The sequence below is a fragment of the Drosophila hydei genome, unplaced genomic scaffold (assembly GCF_003285905.1).
Source record: "Drosophila hydei strain 15085-1641.00,03,60 unplaced genomic scaffold, DhydRS2 tig00008147-arrow-arrow-pilon, whole genome shotgun sequence".
In the NCBI taxonomy this organism is placed as follows: domain Eukaryota; kingdom Metazoa; phylum Arthropoda; class Insecta; order Diptera; family Drosophilidae; genus Drosophila; species Drosophila hydei.
In genome coordinates, this window is record NW_022045851.1 from 687592 (window position 1) to 709745 (window position 22154).

The window sequence follows — 22154 nt, forward strand, 5'->3', positions numbered from 1 at the left end:
TCTTGTAATGCCATATGTCCAGTCGGCAGCTGAACAGAGTTAAACACAATTACACTTTCCTTTGCTCTTTTCTCTTTCTCATTCTGCGTTGCTATGTAATTCTGGTCCATTCTTTACAACTTTCACTTTAAACAGTGCGTTGCATTTCTGTTTTGCTCGCTCATGAATTGAAAGGAGAGTATTTGTTAATGGCATTAAACGTGCTTAGATATAGGTGTTAGGCAGTGCTGCAAATTTTTATATAGAGTATTGAGTTCATATATCTTGTAGTTAATGAGAATGAATGAGAATTTCTAAATCTGACTAGTGTGCCGTTAGTACATATCTAAGTGTAAACTGGAAAAAATATTTGTAAGCGGGTATCACGCAGTTTCCTAAACGCGAGTGCAACCTTCTTTTGCTGCTTATCTTCTGGGTAGGCGTGGCATTTAAAAGTAATGCTCTGCGAAATGCAATTATGTAAATGCCTCCAGCGCAGAAATCGAAGTTAATTAGGTCGTAACTGTGGTGCAAATTGTAATGCCCCCGCGGCTCGACTGGCGGTCAAATTGCTCGGATAGGAATTAGTGAAGCACAAAATTGAAAGGGTCATAAAAATGTCAGCTTTCTTGCTCTGCATTTAATGCGAAATGAAATGTTGGTCATGAAAAAGTGGTTTGTGGGAAAAAGGGTTTATAATATAGTTAAGTGGATTTATTGACGTGACCTTCGGTTCTGTGTGCTTGGCAGCATTTCAAACGAATGCCAATTTAAAGCGTTAGCTAAAACCATAACAAATTCAGTTTAAGCTTCAACAATTTCAAATGAATCGCAATTTTTAGTTCATGGAAATGGTTGTTAATAAATATCCTCGAATTTCGTCTATTGATATTTGCTATTCAAATGTCAATGAAATTGTATTAAAATTGTTTGCCATTTATTTTAAATTGTATACATAGCATTTGGCACCTTGTGCGTCATAAATCAAAAACACACACATAAATAGAGAGGAAAGGAGAGAGAGAGAGAGAGAGAGAGGGAAAATAAAAATATGTACGACATGCTCATAAATGAATTGGGCTTTGATTTAGAGCTATTGCCAACCGATTTACATATGCACAAATATTTTTAATAATTGGAAACATTGCCTTCTCACAAAAACTAAAAGTGCATAAATCAGCAATGCCTGACTAGTAACTACTCTACTTCTTGTCAATATATGAGCTGGCATCAACCATTAAACTATGGAAATCATCTTAGACTTCTACGTATAAATTAGGTATCTTTTAAATTTCAAGTATAGCCAATCGAAGTTGTACGAATATATCGGCATACAAGAAATCGAATAAAGAGACACTCAAAAGATAGAAGAAGAATCAAATATGAAGTCACCGATTATATGATAGAATATAGCTAAATTGGCTTAACATGATATTTTGATCTAAATGCATACAGAAAATTATCACATCCTTGTCAGCCATCTAACAGGGTACATCGAAAAAAACCTAAAATATATGAGCACTGCTTATTGGGTGAATAAATTTAAATATTTTGAATAAAATATACATGCAGAAAATAGATTGCGAACATATAAATAGTTCATATGAAACATTTACATATTTTTAGGTACCTTTAATTCTCAATTCCCCTAACAGAATAATTCAGAAAACGATATTTAAGCGAACTTTTCACTGTAATAAATATTTTGCTAATGTATTTGAATCTCGAATTTGGAATTTTTGCATTCGGCTTAATATTGTTTTGCATTGTGTAAATGAATGCAATTATGGACATACAATTATAATATTTGCCAATGGTTAAATGCATTTAATTAAGCGCCTGCATTTGCCAAATTTACAAGTTTAATTGCGCGTTTGCGTTCGTATGGCTAGAAAGTATAGATAGTATAGCTGAATATATATTTTTTTTACTATTTTAGAGCGTAATGAAAAAGTGTTTTGGCTGGTTTGACTTGGCCCATTGATTATTTTTAGCACAGACTGGCAAAGGTCTTCAATTTTAATTAACTTGCAATTAAAGCGTAATTTATTGGCGCACTTTGATGGTCGTAAATTAGCTACTCGAACAACTTTCCAAAATGCCGGAGCGCGTGCAAATCAATTTATAAAGCCCATGCAAGCAAAAGTGAAACCCAAAAAAAAAGATAAAAAAATTGAGAGAGCTGACTTGCTACACACAGCTTCAAAAGGTCCAAGGCCAAGCGAGGCGAGATTTTTCTGTGTGTTGCGAATCGTTTTATGGGGCGTATGGGCAACCCACCACAGTGTGACTGACGTGTGACCCACACAGACAGAAGGGGCGGGCGGTGGAGATGAGAGGTGCAGGAGAGTTGTGAAAAGAGTGTGAAACAGAAAAAGGTTACACGGTTTGTTTGAGAACTGGCCATCACCTTTAAACGTTTTTGCCCCACACGATGAAGAAGTCAAACAAGTCACTTAGCTGCTTCTGCAAACAGAGATGCAAAATTGACCGAAAAAGAAGTAAAAAAAGGAAGCAGAAAAACTTTTTGGTTGGCCAGAAGCCAAACTGATTTAAGACTCTAAGTCAGATTGTGCACAGATACTCTATAGGTGCACTTAGACTAAGTGGGAGAGAAAGAGATTTGTGGCAGGAAGTGTCTGATAAGCAGCTTCAAGCTGACTGTCCCTTGGGAAGTGCACGGATAAATAGCTGAGGGATTCGTTTGACTGATCAAACTGCATGGGTAATTAATAAGCACAGGAAAATGGAGCTCAGTCGAGTTGAAAGCCGGAGCTGAAGCACATTTTGTGGTGGGTGGTCGGAAGATGAATACGACATAGATGAAGATAAGTCGTTTGAAGTAATGTATATAGTATCAAATATATCTATTCAATTTAAGCTTTACGAAAATTGTCGTGCAAGCCCTACGTATACATTTTTTTGATATTTAAGAGTTTTTATATATATAAAAGTGTATTACTACATTTTTTGAGTTACATATGAAAATATATAAGAGACAGAGTAATTAATTACCAAAATAAATACATTTTGAGCAGGTGATATATTCTAGTGCTGTGAAAGACTACTTTAAAAAATATTAAAATATATTACAAATTAATTAATTGTAAAATTTATTGCACTAAAATATAATACAATGTGAGAGCTCTAGATGATTTGCTTTAAGAGAATGAATGCTAAAGTATATTGATAGAAGTAATGCGGATGTATTAAGTAGGCTAAAGTGAAGGTGTTTGTGTTACGCAATTTTAAATCATAACGATAGAAAGAAATGTATTTTTAAAATATTGTATAGAAAGTTTTGTGACAATAATGTTATAATATGATTATGACTGACGCGAACAGAGATCAGTTTTCCAACCAATCCGTTTTCGCAATCATGACCATCATCGGTTTTGAAGACAATGAATCCGTCAGCACAAGAAGCTTACCAAAAAGTTATTTTCAGTAGATATAATGGTGTTTCGACAATAGCTTCTGAATTATCCTTACTTTAAATTCTCGATAAGTTAGACGATTAGAACCATAAGTTTGATTAATATATCAGCAATTTGCTGGACTTGCTATAATGCAAGTTTAACCAAACAAAAAATACCAAACCATATTCAATAAAAACCAACTATAAGTTAAAATAAGTGGGTTGCAACTCAAAAAAAAAAAAACATCCTTTTATTGGGAGTACCAAAAGCCAGAAAAATATATATATATTTTTTCTTTTAGTGTAGCTATTTAAATAAATCAATATAATAAATGTTTTATTTTGTATAAAGTATGAGTTCAAAAACACCGTTAGAGCTAAACAAACATAGACGAGCAAACAATGATCTTTTATGAGTTATCTCACTAAATGATTTCTAAAACTCACTCTTTAACTGATTTGCCTTAAGGAACTGCCTGCATAAATCTATCTTTAAGAATATATGTCTACGCCAAAGAGCTGCAAAGAGAACCAAAGAGAATGATTTGTCTTTTACGTCCAATGCGAAGCTAGCTGAAAAATATACAAAACAGTTGTCGCTTGAACGTCGATCGTGCCGCTTGTGTTGCAGTTGAACGTGTGGGGAATGCTGTTCGTTAGCGTCAGGCCAAGTATCTGAAAGATACATCTTTTGCACGGTCTAAAAATAAACGACGAAACTGAAAAAGGGGGACAAAAACAAACGCACGCGCCAATTGCAAAACATAGGGTCGGACCCCTAAAAAGCAAAAAGTTCAAATTTTATAAATAATAAAATGTGAATATGAAAAGGAAAACGCCTATGTGAAAATGCAAAAGCGAAAATATATTTGTGCTATCCAGATATGAATCGAAAAGTGATATATTAATTTATCGGTGCGACAGAAAATTAAAGAAGTGTATACAAATTCGGATGATCAAAAGCTGCGACATGCAGATCAAAGTGCCTTGCAAACATAATAAGCAAATCAAGCGGAAAATGCATTCCGCAAATTGGTAAATGCAAATTGCCAGAAATTGATAATGCGTATAATTTTTGCAAAAATTAAAACAGGAAAATATTGCAGAAAAAAAACAGACAAACATGGGAGAAATCTGTAGCATTGCAAATATTTACTGTTCGGACCGCAACCTGCAGGACTTTTATTGCAATTTACATTAATTAATGCATAATTAAAAAAAAAAGCAAAAAAATTTATTTCGCAAATGCAAATCTGTTAAAAGCATATATGATTTTATTTTCTGTTCGCTTTTTCCATTGCCGTTCATCAACTGAATGTTTTCACTTAATTTTTATGATATTGTGTTGCAGATAAATATTTCATACGTTCAGACACTTATATAGAGAGCATATAAATAAACAGAAGCTGTGAAAATTGCAGCGATAAACTGACGTCAAGCGCTCGCAAAAACCGAAGCGTAAATATAATGGGTTTTCAAAAAAAAAAAACAGTGAAGAAAAACAAAAGAAATAAAAAATGTAAAATTCTAAAACATGCTACTAAAGGAAAACTTATGCAGTTAGGTTCTACATTGAATAGTAGAATATTTTTTCGAATTTTCTTATTTTGCTAGAAGTTTTTGTTAAATACCCGAAAAAATAAGGAAAAGGATACTGCCTTGTTTCCACATTTTAGTATGACTTGTTTTATACTGGAAATCTGATTTAATCCATTCCATTCTTTTTGGTTTAATCTGTTATAAAGGAATTGTAAAGTATTTTGATGCAGTTTAAATTCAAGAAAGGATGTGTGCTCTTAAAAACTTGCAGACTGAAAAATATTTTGAAATAGTTTCTTTGTTTCTAAACATAAATAGTATGAATGCAGTTATATTGTGAGACTAATACATATTGTATGTGATGTGGATGTGTTGTATAAGAAGTTGCAAAAATTTCCATATTTAAATTGATTATTTGACTTAGGCTTTTCTTAAAATTATGTTCACTTTTCAAATACACAATGAAACTTTTTTTTTATTAATTTAATCTTGCAATATAAAATAACCAGTCTGTCAACTGAAATAATAATAAAGTTCTGTTTCTCAAATGGCTGACAATTATCTGTCAGTAAACTGTTAATAATGTTAAAAAAATTAAATATACTTTTGAAGTGCAATTCAATATCCTAGACATGTCTTTTGCTTCAATATATGAATTTGTATACATATGCATATGAATATTAGAATTTGTTCATCATTTCTTTTGGAAGCTGTCAGCTTTTCAACTTTTCAGCAAATATTTGTCTAGCTCTGTATTTAATTTGCAGCATATGCACTAAATGTTATGCCAATATTACACTGCAATCAATTGTGCTAGCAAATCCCTCTTAAATCTCTCACAATATACTCTTGCACACACACACATGTCTATACACGCTCATATCTATTGCAATGGTGTAAACAATTTGGCATTAAAATAGTTGTCCGAGTCGAGCCGGGGCATTTAAAAATGTTGTACATACACTCGTATATGTAGGTATATATATTTGCTTCACTTAATTTGCATGATAATGGGCCAGATTTATGTATTTGTTACGCCTACTTTTATATTCAAAAGGAAGGCGTTTGCGTTGGCATGCAGCTTTTTGGCCCGAAAATAAATCGCATAATTCGAAATAATTTTTGTGGCTCATTTTTTTTTGCTTTTGACTGTTTTTTGGGGGTTTGTTGAACTCATTTCTCGTAGATTTTGTTACGTTTCGCTACGTTCTTATTTTGAATTTCTAAACCACAGCAATGCTCGCTGTAGACACCTCGAAGCCCCCAATTTCGAGTGGAGCAGCTAAAATTAGTTGCAAATAATTTGTTCTTGTTGCTGCTGCGTTTCTTTTTATGTTTTTTGGTTTCACATTTTCAACTTTCTGCCACGCCCGGTTACCACGTGTCGAATGTGACAGCTTTCAATGCGTTGTCATCTCTCGATGCTAATTATGCAAATTAAGTTGGCCCCAACTAGGGTATAGGCGCCCCTTTGACATCATTTGCATTACAAATGCGAGCGCCATTTCTCCACCCGTCGCTTCTTTTATAAGCAGCATATGATTTATGACATTCCGACGTAATGCACATTCACATGCACATCAAATATGCAGCAAGAGAATATTTTTAACTTCTATATATATATTCAATATTTTGAAGAGGAAAATATATATTTTTATTTTTGAAGAATAATGAGTGCAGAGTGGGACAAACTTTGATTTGGGCGTTGGTTGGTTTACAAATAAAAAATTTTTTTTTTAATTTTTGTGTATTTATTTATGAGTGCAACTGTGTGACGTTTGTATATATGTGTGCAACATATTGTGGCAATCATAAAAATATTTACTTCAGTTTTTATTTCTGATAGCACTTGGTCGTCATGTTTATTCATGAAATAGTTTTAATTTTATTGCAGTGTATTTAAAAAACATACATTTTTAAGCTTTAAAAGTCAAATAAAATGTTAAATAGATGAATATTTAATAGATAGATAGAGACATCAATTGGTGCATAGATCTACAGTAAGAAATACTGATAGATAAATAACTAGATATAAATGAAATTATTGGTAAATATTTAGATGAATACACAAAATAAGGCTTTATATTTATTGAATCTTTACCAAGTAATCTATCTATTAGCTAAGTCATTTTGACTGTGGAACTTCTTCTCTAATTATCTCAAGATAGCTCTAATATATATCTAAACTATTCTTAAACTATTCAAAAACTCTCTCTAGAAACTATGTCCAATTCACATAGTCATCTATCAGCAGTTTGCAGCAAGTACAAAGCATTTTCCAAATCGTTTTTGGGTCTGCACGGACCGTGTGAAGTAGCCCGCGGGCACCCGAAACGAGCATCGGTGCTGGCGACAAAGTAATCCAAATCAAATCAGTTTACTTAGCTCGCATCCAATTGGAATGCGAAAAGTTCTTTTGTCTTCGCCTTTTGCCAGCTGCCAGTTCTTGACAGTTTCTGCCAGTTTAGCTCGTGACTGCATTTTCCGTTCTGCTTTTTTCAGTTTTCTTTTCTATTTCTTTAATTTTATTTTTTTTCCATTTCCTTTTTGTTGTGCGAAGTGAATTCCGAGGACAGTTTTGTTGTGCTTCGATTTTAAATTCTTATTTTATACACTTGCAGTTTATTTTTAATGTGGCGAATTTTATTTAAATGCGGTGTCGAGCTGTCGTTTATTTATTGTTTATTTTGGGCTATTTTTAACGAAGCGCATTTTCGTTTTCACTTAGTGAAAGTGAATTAAGTGCTAAGTCCGTATATACTAAACGCTCAACAGCTGATATCATGATGTCCAAAATAGCGATGATTTTCCATTCAATAAAACTGTCTATAAATACAGCCCGAACAAACATCAGCTAACGCCGACTCAATTAGTCCCTACATACGACTAGATTTATTGCTCTCTTTCGAAAGCAAAACTACTTTCTCAGCTGCCAAAGTGCTGGAAAAGCTTCAACACCAAATTGAAAACTTTCCCAAAATTTCATATTAATGTTTGCAGCTAATGTACCTTGACATTTGAGCGCATTAAGGTTAAAAATAATATGGAATTTCGTAAGATAAATAAAAGACATTTCAGAGCGTTTTTTATGTTTTCTTATATTTATTTTTAAATATGTACAGGGTATTAGCACTAAAAATGTAACGCGTATAAAATGAGTTGCTTTGAAAAATTATATTTATGATCAATGTGATCAATTATCAGATGTGTTGCTTTTAGAGTTCTGAATTGAGTCTGTATTAGAAAATAAATGTCAGAATATACAAAAGAATATAAATATCTACCTAGAACTATCTAAGTAATATGAAGTTGTTTCAGCAAATACATATTAAAAGAAATATATTTAGGGTTAGCTAGGCTAACAAATTCATACAATTATTATGCATGTCTTTAATGTTAAATGAGTTTCAAGGGTATTGTAAGTTCGATACCAACATTTTCTAGCGTTTTCTGGGGACACTTTTTATTTTTAAACCCCAGAAGAGTGCAAAAAGTTTTAAGTGCAGCCGGAAATGTTGCTGATAAATATAATATGTAGAGTATGTTTGTGTACGATATATACATAAATATATATATAACTGATTTACCAGCAATTTAAATCTGTTTTGTTACATTTTTAGCTATACAATTTTTTTCTTTAGCTGATTTTCAGCTTTTCCCATTGCTCCAAATATTTTGTGTTTCAGTTGGGTTTGTTGTTGAAATAAAAAATGCTTTTAGAGCGTCACGGCGTTCTGTTTATTTTAATATATAGTCATATACACTTATGCTTACATATATACACACATATATAAATATATATATAGCATATATATATTTATTGAGCTATTCGGCACATTTTACGCGTATGTTTCTTTGTGTAGAGTTTTGTTGCTCGTAAATAAAAACATTTAAAAGTAATTTTTTCGTTCCGTTTTTAGGTATTTGTATTGATTTTATTTGTTATATATATATATTTATCAATACGTATGTATATATGGAATTAGTGTCAACACACACACAGAATTGAAAACAAACTGCCGCGCAAAAGAGCACTAAGAAGCTAATTGAATTTTTATTAGCATTTTTATGATTAATCGTCATGGGAAATATTGCTATTTTTGTCATTTGTGTATGCAGCAGAGCAACAAATTGTGAATCTGAGACCAAAGTTTCAAATGGCATTCAGATTTCATTTGGTACGTCTCGGCATTTGAATGATAGACGTTTGCTCTGTCCTACATATGTGTATGTATAGATCATATATGTATTCTTTGCTTCCAATTTGTATACAAAATCGTTTTAATGTCAGCTCTTATATCATTCGATGGAAATGCTCAGAGTTTCAAAGTCTACAAAGCGTATCATTAAAGTCCAATTGATTTGATAATCCTTCAAGTGCGTGCTTCCAAGTAATTGATTTTGTGAGAGCTGCCACTAAACAGAACCAACTTGCAACATAATTGGCTGTTGTCAAAGAGCGAAAATAAATGTTCAAATTGGAAAAATGAACAGCACTTTGATGGAAAACCTTGTCAATTTGAAGTGAAAAATAAACAGATGACGGCTGGATGAGAGAAATTTTTGCGAAAATTTAATTGTGTGTCTATGAACTTATGTGATAATAAAAAAACAGTTGAAAATAGTAGAAAATTAAAAAATATCAAAGTAATTTGGCATAATTTCTTTAAATTGCAATGAAAACAAAAATGATTTAAGTATTGATTAACATGTGTTGACCTACATAATAGGTTTTAAAATAAATAGTAATACTCATGTGTGCCAAACTGCAATAATATCTGCATATCTTTTTATTTCAACAGAATATTAAAAAAATTCATTGCTCAAACGTGAGAAATAGTAATTAATTTTCTTTTTTTGCTTGAATATTCATTATTTGATACAATATTCATATATTATATATGTATCGGTATTGAATTTAATTAAATGATTTTTTTTTAAATATTTATATTGCAACAATAATAAACTTGAACACATGTTTAACAAGGTGTTAAGCAAGATGCTGCTGGTCATTTAAATACCATAACCTCAACACAAATATTTGAATGCAATTCTCAAAGCATGTCGGAGCTGTGTTTAATCTCTAATGCCTTTGACAAACAAAAGCGACAGAACGTAAATATTTGCACTGAAAGAATCACAAAAGAAAAGAGCAGCAGCTGCTCAAAAAACATAAAATAAACAACAAGAAATGGAAAACAACATCCCAATTGTTTATAGCTTTGAGTTTTACCCAATTCGCATTTTCTTATATTTTTTATGTTCTTTTTCTCGCACTTTCTTTGCACAAAGAAAACTGAATGAAAGTTTTTTCATGCAGCTGCAATGCAAGAGTCCATGTATAGTATACACTCCACAGGAAGCATGTTAAGAATGTACAAGTAAATAAAGAAGAAGATCTATTCAGGACCTCTATGAAAACGATGTAAATAAAAAAGTAGAAAATAGAAGAAAATTGAGAAAAATAGAGGAAAATGCGGTGATTTGGGCAGAGCATAAAACGCAATTAACGCAACGAAGAAAAAATAGAGCAACAGACAAATACAAAAGACAAACGTAATGTGAAAACTTGAGCTTGGCTAAAATTGAAATTAAAATTGAAAATTGAAAATTGAAAATAAAAAGCAGCAGCAAAAGCACTGAGGACGTGAGCGAAAGAGGGAGAAAGAAGGCGCCATGAAGTTTCACTTGGCTGCTTTTTGTTTATTTTTGTTGACAGTTGGCGGCAACCGGCAGCAATTAAGCGCTGATTGTTGCCACGAGGCAGCCACTTGGGGCATGCCAGCTGCAGATGCAGCACTTGCACCAAAGCTAAATTCAATCGATGGCCGCATCGGAAATGAGCTGCAACACGAAACAAAATTTCGTGTGGCCGCAATTCAAACACCAGTCGAACCTCCGTCGGTTATTGGGGACATCACAACAACAACAAAAGCAACAACAACAAGGCCATCAGCCCTAACGGATACCACAACGCTCACGGCCAAAACAATCGCTCAGCTGACATTCAAACCAGCCAAGACGAACAATTTGGAGCTGAGCTTTAAACAGCGCATGGCTCAGCTATTTGCCAGCGAGGAGCAGTCCGAGTCCACACCAACAACAACAATAACTACTCTTGACAATGATAGCAGCACTCATCATCCGGAAAGGCGGCACGTGGTGCCCGACAAGCTGCTCTACACACAGGAGCTGCAAATCAAACAGGGCCGCCTGATGGGCATCACACGTCGCTTCCAAGTAACGAGCGGGCTGCGCGAGGTGGATCAATATTTGGGGCTGCCCTATGCGGAGGCGCCCACTGGCAGCAGACGATTCATGCCGCCAGGTGAGTAACGGCTCTTGACCACAGTAATGACAGATCAGCTATTTATAGTTACAAATTTACCTTTGATTATTTTAAATGAAAAACATGAGAAATTGTTTGTATCAAGCAAAACAGCTCTGTTAATTAATTCGTAACTTAGAGGTATTTTTTCAAGTGTCATATAATTATCTTTTATGTTACAATATTATTAAGATAATCTTGCTTCAGTCATATTCAGAGTCAAATCGATTAAATGAACCGATAAATATCTGAAATATTGAATTTATAGCTTTCTATGGTTGGGTTTATTTACACTTATATCTATCTATCTATCTATCTAGTAACTCCAATTTTAAGATAAATGTAACTGAATTTATGTCTTATTATTTATATACAGCAAAGTTCTCATTGGGAAACCTTGCATTTGTGACAAGTTTAAGGTGTTTTTCAATAGCTTTATTTATGTATATTTATGTAGGGTAACATTTGCAGTTGCCAACATGCAAGCCTTATTGGTACTTAACTGCAGTGGCCACACCGTATCGAAAATGAAAATCCAAATAACGAAGCACATACCGGGAAAACAGTCTGACCATGTCTAAAGCATGCTGCAGGCCAATTCAGAATTTGGTCTGCAATTTAAGCAATTATCTTTGCGGGTGCACCTGGCTGAGGTTTTTGGCAAAACTTGACACGTATTGCGGCCCTGCTCGAAATTTTTGCAGTTCAATTGGGTCCAATTGGAAGTTATTGTTGCAATGAAAATGTTTGTTGACAGGAGTATTTCTCGAATATATTTGCAGCTCAAATTTGTTTAAGGAATATGTGGCAAGCTGTGCGTATGCTATTTTCCTTTATTTTATAATTGGGTATCTCAGTATTGGAGAGTGCCAAAGTATGCTAATTACGCATATACAAATTGCAAATATTTGCCAATTATGCGCTTGTTGAATGCCAAACGAGAATTGTAAATACCGAGACTTGGCCAAGTTATTTCCGGCTATTGAGTGGCTGGCTAAGACTTGCAGCTCGCAATCGGACAATCAGGACATTGCAATGCAAAAACCACAAGCTATCAACTGTATTTACAACTGCACAACTTTGTAGGCGCTCTGACAGGACAAGGACAGAGCCAAGGACAATAAACTATGTGGCAACAAAATGTTGCACTACCCAAAGCCACAGGCCATGACAGAAGTGCCTGTCACGAATTCTATTTGTGTGTATTTGTGTGTTTTAGTGTGTCTCCGTGTCTCGCTGTCCCTCTGTGTTTGTATGTGCTGCAAAAGTGTTTGCCACCGCGTTGCGTTTATTGAGCACTTGAGTGGCGCACACTCAATCCAAGCGACAAGTGCAACAACAACGGAAGACGGCGGACAGGCGCTGTTGCTAAGCTCAACGCTGACGCCATATTTGTCAGCGGAAACTAGTGTTGTTGTTGTTGTTGCAAACGTGGCGACGCGCTGTTGCAACAATACGAAGCTGAATTTTCCTAGGCAAATACAAAGCCAATGCAAATACTAGATTCGCTTGCGTATATGCTATGTATGTAGAGTGGAAACACACACCCGAACACACTTATACACACACACCCGAACAACACGCACACTAACGAGCAAATACAAAAAGTTGTGGAAAACACGTCGCAAATTGTTTTGCCAGCATTTGTCTTTGTCTCCCGTTCTACTCTAGTATCGCGTGTGGTTTTATTTATGTACTTACAGCGCGTCCTATTGCCTGTTGCGAAAATTATTAATAACAAAATGCAAATAACGCCACCGACTGACGCTCAACTCCCCTGCCAAACCCAACCAAGACGTCCCTCCCTTGCCGGCTTATTATGCGGCGCACACAGAGATGTGACCATGTGCACCAAGATCTGTCTGCTCTTTGTTTTATGGGCATCATAACATAACGCGTCGCAATCGACAGGCGAAATGAAATTCGTTTGACTTGTATATGTCAAAGTGTAAATGCTGCATATTTGGAATGTTTAGAGATGAATAAAATTGCCCAGATATGAAATGGGAAAATATGCAAAGACACAGACAAAGACAAGCAGATATACGGGGAGAGGGAGGAAGACGTAATGAAATAAAGCACGTAAAATTAGTTTTCTTTAAGATAACGTTTTATTTAATGAAAGCAAGCTTGTCCGAGATAAATATGTGTGAAATAAAAAAAAAAATATATATATATATATATTTATATATATATATATATATATATATATATATATATATATATATATATATATATATATATATATATATATATATTAATATATATTTCTCTATCTGACAACAAAATTTGATTGTACTAATGCCATTTTCTTGTGAGAAATGCAAAATGAGTCCCATTGTAACATATATTACTCTTATAATCTGCTGATTGACTAGTTTCCGTATCACGATTAGATTTTAGAAGAATTTATTTTTTGTGGTGAATGTTTGAAGCTTTTAAATAAATAACTATACTATACTATACTATACTATACTATAAGCTCAGAGTAATTTTAATTAAATGTAAGTTCACAACAACTACAACTTTAATCTACTACCCAACGTGAAAACTATGAAAACTCACTAACTAAAATCTTATTTCATATATTGTATAGTTGTATATCTATCTGCTTTTAATTAATTTGCATATTAATTCGTTGCGAAAGCTGCATTAAAATTCAATTTTGCGCTTGACAACCCGATCAGAATTTGCATAGTGGTTCGGAACGGAAGCATTTGAATCTTTGGCAAATATTGTCACCGAATAACCGCTGTGCAAGCTAAGCTGCAGCAATTGGTTGTCCGTTGATGTGGTACGAAGTGTGTCATGGGGCATGCTTAGTGTGAATATGTCTGTGTCCGTGTGCAAGCAAGTTGCTGTAGCAACAATGCAACGGAATCGAAACTAAGTTGACCAAATCGTGGTCACAATTGCCCCACATAAGTTCCACTCACACGCGATGCAATGCAGTGCGACGCGACGTTAACTGAAATGCCAAAAGCCCAACCGCAGTCAACTTGCCCACAGTGTCCCGAGCGTCCTTTGCAGGAAGTGTTCTGTTCAGCATGTGTGTGTGAGTATGTATGAGTGTGAACGTGGGTGTGAGTTCGAATGTGACTGTCTACTTGTTTACGGCGCTTGCAAGGCCCCGTTGACCGTGTTACATAAATACGAAATTGACTTTGTGCTCCCCAAATGCCACGCAAACCAATCGAATTCTTGTTTTTCCGCAGCAACCGGAAGGGATGAAGAGTGAACGAGAGGCAGAGAGAAAAGTAAAAATAACCGAGCGTGGAATCGTTGGTTATAAAAGCCACATTGGGCTTTTATGGGATGCTATATGAAAACATGATTTATGCTAATCAGCTTTAAGAATTTCAATTTATAAGCAACTTAGGTACCTAAAATAAAAAATGATGAGTTTTGGTATAAATTATGCCATTAGAAAGATTTATTTGTTATCTTGGCTCATGGTATTATAATTGAGTCTCTATTTTATGTAATTAACAAATTAATGATAAAAGTGCTCTAGTTGGTAGTGCCCCACACTTGAGGCACCCGTTTAAACTGTGCTAGAAGTTATTCCGGTACGCTTCTTCTTTTTCTTCTTCTTCCACAAACATGACAAGCAAGAGTTGCTCACTGAATGACATGTGAATTTGTGTATTTTTTATATATATATATATATATATATATATATAAAAGAGGCATATAGGAATATATAGTGCTCTTCATAGCTCGACAGAGAGGCGGACATGGCTAAATCGAATCAGCTAGCGAATATATATACTTTGAGGTTCAGTATTACATAGGGCTAGGTATAATTAAGAATAGCGGCATATAAGCAAATATATAGCAAGCGCATAACTTTCATAATAACTCTTAATTACATTTAATATCATTTATTAAGACTATATATATATATATATATATATATATATATATATATATAATATGTTAACTTACATTTTTACATTTTCGTATTGAATTCCGATTTCACCCAGTTTTGATATTTCTGTGCACACTGTGCTGTTGAATAGTGCCAGTTTTGCTCAAGTGCTGGGGAAAAGTGTTTTATGAAAGTTTGTGTTAGCTTATCTAATGGTGTTGCCTTACACCTCTCTTTCACTTTCTCATCCTCCGCTTGCAGGTGCACCTTTGCCATGGCAGGGCCTGAAAATCGCGCGTCATTTGCCGCCCGTGTGTCCACAAAAACTGCCGGATGTGTCCGGACCGAGCAGCGTAAACATGTCACAGGGCCGTTACAGGCACTTGATGCGACTGATGCCCTATCTGAAAACCGAGAGTGAGGACTGTTTGTATCTCAATGTGTACGTGCCGCATGGAGGTAACTTAATGATGCACATAGAAAGTCCTCAAACTAAAGGCATGAAAATTCTCTTTCAGATCCTCTGCCAGTGTCTAAGCAGCACGCTGTGCTTGTTTACTTGCATGGCGAGTCCTTTGAGTGGAACAGCGGCAATGCTTACGATGGCTCCGTTCTGGCCAGTTACGGGGATGTGATTGTGGTTACCGTCAACTACCGCTTGGGCGTTCTAGGTAGGTGTAACGCCGCCCGTTCGTGCTAATGGACAGTGTGCTAATTGCCTGTCACGATATGCTTTAGGGTTTATGCGTCCCGGCATTGATGCTCATAATATTGCCAACTATGCACTGCTTGATCAGATAGCGGCATTGCACTGGATCAAGGAGAACATTGGCTCTTTTGGCGGGGACAACACACGCGTCACGCTCATGGGTCACAGCACTGGTGCCGCCTGCGTCAATTATCTAATGGTCTCGCCGGTGGCATCAGGTAAGTGGCACTTCCAAATATCCACACACAGAGCAGCCCATATTTATTATTATGCCATTTCGATACAGGTCTATTTCATCGGGCCATTCTCATGTCTGGGTCGGCTATGTCTGACTGGGCCGCCAGCAATCAGTCCCTACAATTGACCATGCAAATAGCCCAATCCCTCGACTGTCCTCTGTCTGACCACGAGGAGGACGATGCTCTACTCGATTGCCTGCGCCAACGTCGGTGAGTCAATCAATTTATTGAATTATTGAGTGGTGCGAGTGTGGTGCACTAGTCCATTTAAATCGCGCCACAATGCGCGCTAATGCCTTTTACTGTTGCTACTACTGCCCATTATCTTGTTTGGATGTTTGGCCCTAATTTAATTTACGCTGGCATCTTCCAAAAGGCATCCCGCCTGGGCCTTGATTCATTTGTGCTTAATGATTCGATAAATTTACGACAGTGTCGCGTTCTCAATGAGCCGTACACACCACTGGCACGCCTCTCTGCCACCGACTTTAGCTGACCATAACTAATCATGCGTGGGCATAAGTCTGGAGCTTAGCTATAATCCTTTGTATCCATTCTATCTAATACACGCGTCTAATAAGCGGAGCGTTTAGCTGAGTGGTTCGCTGTGGTTCATTTTGGGGCGAGGCTGTTAGGCGGTGGGCGTAGTAGTTAATTGCTTTTCAATTAATCACGTTTTTGGATCGCTTCTGCAGCGACAGAGGTCGGGGCCTGGGCTCATCCACTTAACGGCCCATTAGGTGGCGGGCTCCATAAATTATGCGTTTTATTTACATATTTTTTGCGAAGCTCTGATTTTTTTTCTTTTTACAAGAGTTTTTGGAAGGAAGCTTGTTCATATATTGTTTATATATATATTGTATTGTATTGTATTTATCATTTGTAGCTATATATATATATGTAAATATAAATTTCGATTTTAACTAAATTATATTTTCTTTAAATGGAACAGCTGAAATAGAACCTTTTATGCAGTAGAAAATCGCAAAAATGTATGAATAATTTTTTAATTATATACATTTAAGAGTGGAAATGCTTGCATTGAACATGCATTCATTATTATTTTATTTGAACATTTATTAAAATCACAGTTTTATTTGCTTCAATTAAAAAAGAAAACAATTATTTATTGTTACTCCGCCTTATTTGAATAAATTAAATCACAATATTTTGTATAATGTTCGGTTTCAATTTTAATTGCACATTAGCAGTGTACAGCAACAAATTCCCATATCCTACGCAGAGCCATAATGAAAATGTGTGAAAAGTGAGCGCATAAGGAAAATGGAAAAACTAAAAAACAATTTGCATACAGAGCAAAATAAAAGCACATGATGTAGAATAATATATGTAAAACAAAATCAACAGCGGGACAATAATAGTAATTATGTTAATTATGCCAAGCACATGCACACACTCATACTTACACTCACACTCACTCTTAACGCACACACATACACGTTAGACAAACACTGCAACTGTCGCTACTTTGCGTGTTTGTTGTTTGTGCGCGTGTGTGTGTGTTGTCTAGTTGCTTTCTTTTGCCAGCTCTACCACTCACACCCTTAGCCTAGCGCATTTGAGCCGCAATGAGCTTGAGGCAAAGATAAAGTTTATAAAACTCAATTATCCGATGGCTATATACCCTATATTATTTATAATTATTTTCTTTGATAAGGGAGATATACAGATAAAGGAGAATAAATTAAGCAAATGTAACTGAATATGGGATTAACGACCACCTCCTTGCGCTGTTAAGTGGACTGCAGAGTTTGGAGACCTAAACATAATGCCCTATGATGCCCTATGTTCATATTACGCGCCATGGGAAGCCATGGCAGTAGATATGTTATTATATAAGAATTAAAAAGGATTGCTCTTGACGGAGCGACAATTAGCTCAGCATAAATCATTTAATGAAAAAATATACATAGAGAGGGACGCATAAAGAAATTTATGACATATCGAAAAAGAAGAAGATAAGGTCGAAAGTGTGTAAGAGAGAAATTTCGACGGAATAAATAAAATTACAGTTGCAGAATTCCTTGTTTTGAAAAAGTTTTGAGATCATCAATATATTTCATATGAAATAATATTGTAATAATTGAATTTATTTTTATATCTTTGATGGAATCCTAAAGAATATATATAATTATTTGTAACTGGTGACAGGCAGTCGTGCTGCCTGTTAAGTCAAGATAACTTTGAGAGCAAAAGGTGGGAAATGTGTTAATGAGTGAAAAAGGCTTTGGAGTACATTTACGTCTGGGTGTGACTGTATGAAGAAGTAAAGGAGTGACTGGGTGAGTGCTTGGGTGCAGTGCATGTGCGAGTGTTAAATGAATGCAATGAATTATGTATGAACTACTGTGCATACACAGACACTCCAACTCAAATGTGTAACAGCAAAGCAAGTATTTTTGCCACATTCTTATTTGCGCTCCACACACAAACACACACACACACAGACAAGCGTAATCACTCAGATGGAACTAATATGGTGTGCGTGTGTTGTTCCTTTGTGTGTTGTAACTGAACATACTTAATATTTAATTATAGCCGAGCCTGTGCTGGATTTCTTGCAGTTATTCAAAAGATTTGCTCATTTCCAAATGTTCAATTTATTTGCTCTCGAACACACAGATCCTGTGATCGTTATTCACATTCGGGCTTAGAAGCCCAGAAGGAAAATCGTGATTTAATTATTGAGCACTACAATGGAAGGAATAAGAGTCTTATCTGCCAGTGAGCTGTGCGCATTTCATTTTCTGTGCAGCTAATTATTAATTTACAAAGGCATTTACATTGCAGTTAACACTGTGCTAATATTTCGCTTTGCTGATTGCAAAATGCAAATGAATAATTTATGCAAATTGCCTCACACGACACACACATGCAGCTATTCAAATAAATGCGGCAGCTGTTAAATAAGAAATGAGCATAACTAATTGATACCGAGAACTTTCTAATTTCTACAATTTGATTTGAATGAAGACATAAAATATTAAGCAATTTATTTGAGCTTGTTTGCTATTTCATTCGTTTCGCATTCAAACAAAGAACTACAGCTGGTGCACATTTAATCGCCTTACAAGTGGTGCCACGCATCAGTGAAGAGAGGGAACGAATAATACAAATCTATTCTAAAGAAATATATGTATATCAAATATATGCCTGGCAGCAGACAAAAAATAAACTACTGCGCGTAAACAAATGTTTGCATTGTGCTCGTTTGAGCTCTTTTAATTGAAAATAACAAATAGTGAAGCATATTAAAAATTCATTAAACAGAAACCATCAACTACAAACTGAAGAGAAGGTCGATTTTAGTCAAAATAAATGTTGGGCTTGCAACAACTAGCAGAAGAGTGCGAGTTGCTTAAGTAGCTGCATGCTACATACAAGCAGCGTCATCAATCTTCGTAAATGCTACACACACTCACACACAGAAACACATACCCACTTGTATATATAAATATATATATATTGCAAGTGTTCGCCAGACAAATTTGTGCATTGTATTCGAGTTGGCTGCACAAAACTCTGACAAATATATTTACTTAAATAGGACAATAGTTTATACACAAAGTCACTTAAATAGGTACACGTTTTGTTATACTCCAACATTTATTTATTTACATTATTTATACACATAAATGTAATCAGTTGAAACTATGTTTGAAATTGAAAAAGAAAATTAATAAGATAAAACAATGTAGAAAAAATTAACGTATAAAATATATTACATATTATTTTCTATTAAAAGACATAAATAAATATATTAATATATAAAAATTTGTTTATATTTTCATATCAAATTATATATTGAATTACAGTAAATTGAAAAGCTATTTCTATGAAAGTGCACACCACAGTGTGCCCGCACATATCTGTATATAAGCCAACTATTGCTAACAAGTTAATCGCAGTTGCAGTTCAACTTGCGACAGTTTTGCGACAGAGCGTAGCTAATAAGAGCAGTCAGTAACAATGCAGGAACTAGATGGAAAGAGCGCAGGTTCTGTCCTGTATATGAAAATCATAAATCACATATACGACACGCTTCAAAAACTTTGCGCTCTGCAGCTGAAACTCAATTGAAACGCTGCCACTGCAAGCGGAACATTGGCTTAAGGAGTCCTTGCAGTCGAACACACTGGGTCTCTGGGCTAAACAGAAGCAAAGGCGATAAACTTGGTCATGTGTCGATGGCCACGCCCTGAAAGGCAATTGTCGTTGACCGCAAGACCGATGCCTGCATCGGAGTTTGAACATGCTTTAACCATTGAAATGCCAACAACAGCCGTACAAACTACTGCGTTTGATTAAGTCTTAAAGTGTTTGCGGTGCTCTGCTGTGGCTGGTTCGATGGGTGGTGCAATTGCCGTGCAGCTTAAACGTGTCAAGATTATATTGCCTCAGGGGAGTCAGCCCAACTTTAAGTGCGCTACTGCGGTAATTAAATCAATCACCACTAAATGGTGGTTTCCCTTAACATGTATTTAAATCTATATAAGGCCACGGTGAGCTAAAAATGAGCATATAGCGCTCATTAAGGGTACTCCGTATATTCCGTTTCGACATCGAATTCACATTTTGCACATTTGTGAAGCTGCAAAAATTTCAAACAAAATTTGATTTTCGATTGTGCCAGGCTTCAGAATATATAATGTTAAATCATACCCTGTTGAAATGGAAATAAGGTTAGAGGGAATATGGGTTCCAGAAACAAAAGATTACAAAATACTTTATAGAAAGGTTAAATTTCATAATTAAGTCTTTAATAACTTAAATAAATGTGAAATAAAATGATGACGACTGAATTATAATAATATGTAAAGGAAATCCTTTAGTCGTCCTTAATTTATTTCTTTGTATGGATTGCCTGCATTTGGGAGATAAAATTGTGCTGCGTGCAACTGAATATTTGCTTCGTTTTTTTCTTAATTTTTGCCAATGGCAATGTACTTCGCCGGAGTGCAACTCTGGCATCTGAATTTTTATGCAAACTGCTAGAAAAATTGGACCCAGTCGAACTATTCAACAACGAAATGTTGCAATGAAATTCATGTCGAGGCAAAAAGTGCATTCGCTTATGTTTTTGTTGCTGTCATGGATGTCTATATATGCTTATTGCATTTCAAATATGATATTCTGTTTGGCAGAGAGTTTATTGTCTTGCTGAAAGGAGAATTGAATCCAAATGCGTTTATTTTGTTGTACAAATTTACTTTAGCATATATTTGGTATAAGTTCCTCATTCTGTATATTCTCTACCACTCTCTCCATCTTTATCTTTAAGTAAAACTAAGCAGCAGCTGTGTTGAGGAAATCTAATAGCAAACATGCCCTAGAAAGCCATATGTGTATCTGTTGGGTTGTATCTTTATGTGGCGCACGTGTGTGTGCGTAGGGTCCAGCAACAAATCACACATAAAATTTATTAGAAATTTCAAATCAAAGTGAAAAGTAGCCGCTGTCATTTACACACATACACTCAAGCACTCGCACCGACACACACGCGCACTCAGTGACTCATTCATCCAGTTATATGACCTTTTTACGTCATTTGTCTGATGCTTTCTTTTTGGTCTTTGCAGCTACCAGGATATCTTGCACATACCAACATCGTTTCAACAATTTTCAACATCATTGGGTCCAATTGTCGATGGACACGTAATACCAAATCAACCATACAAGGTCATGGGGCATTATACGGAGCATTTCAGCCGGTTTGTTAAGCAATTGCTGTCGATGTTCTCTCTATATATACGTTTTGGCCATAGCTTTTGATATTTGCTTCAGACCTGCCAAATAGCCCAAGGACTATTTATTTATTGTTGCGTTACTTGATTAGATGTTTGGCATGTGGCATGTTCTGACCCTCAGGTAAAATTAAATCGCTCGTGAAATCCAAGTATGCATTTTGAACGAATTGAGCAGCTATTCGCATCGCCTCTAGTGCCACTTGTTGGACTCTCAAGGCGGTTTAACGCTCCAGTTAATGGCATGTTTTAATGTGTCGCCGTTTCGAGCAGACTCTAGATTCAAAGGCCTCAACAAAACATTAT

The 22154-nt window shown here is 35.4% G+C and overlaps 1 protein-coding gene across 6 annotated transcripts in view; it reads left to right on the forward strand.

Annotated features, from left to right (window-relative positions):
• Positions 1–3824: 3824 nt before the first annotated feature.
• LOC111602760 (neuroligin-4, X-linked) overlaps positions 3825–22154 on the forward strand; it is a 42287-nt gene continuing 23957 nt past the window's right edge. Inside the window, exons 1-7 of one of the 6 annotated variants that reach the window (XM_030225879.1) lie at positions 3825–4432; positions 10229–11264; positions 15397–15594; positions 15654–15806; positions 15874–16062; positions 16131–16293; positions 21684–21815. In XM_030225879.1, the coding sequence (XP_030081739.1) occupies positions 10613–11264; positions 15397–15594; positions 15654–15806; positions 15874–16062; positions 16131–16293; positions 21684–21815 (1487 nt within the window). In that variant the 5' untranslated portion in view covers positions 3825–4432; positions 10229–10612. The remainder of the gene's footprint in view (positions 4433–10228; positions 11265–15396; positions 15595–15653; positions 15807–15873; positions 16063–16130; positions 16294–21683; positions 21816–22154) is intronic. The other 5 variants (XM_030225880.1, XM_030225883.1, XM_023320018.2 and 2 more) reach the window with 5 other exon arrangements.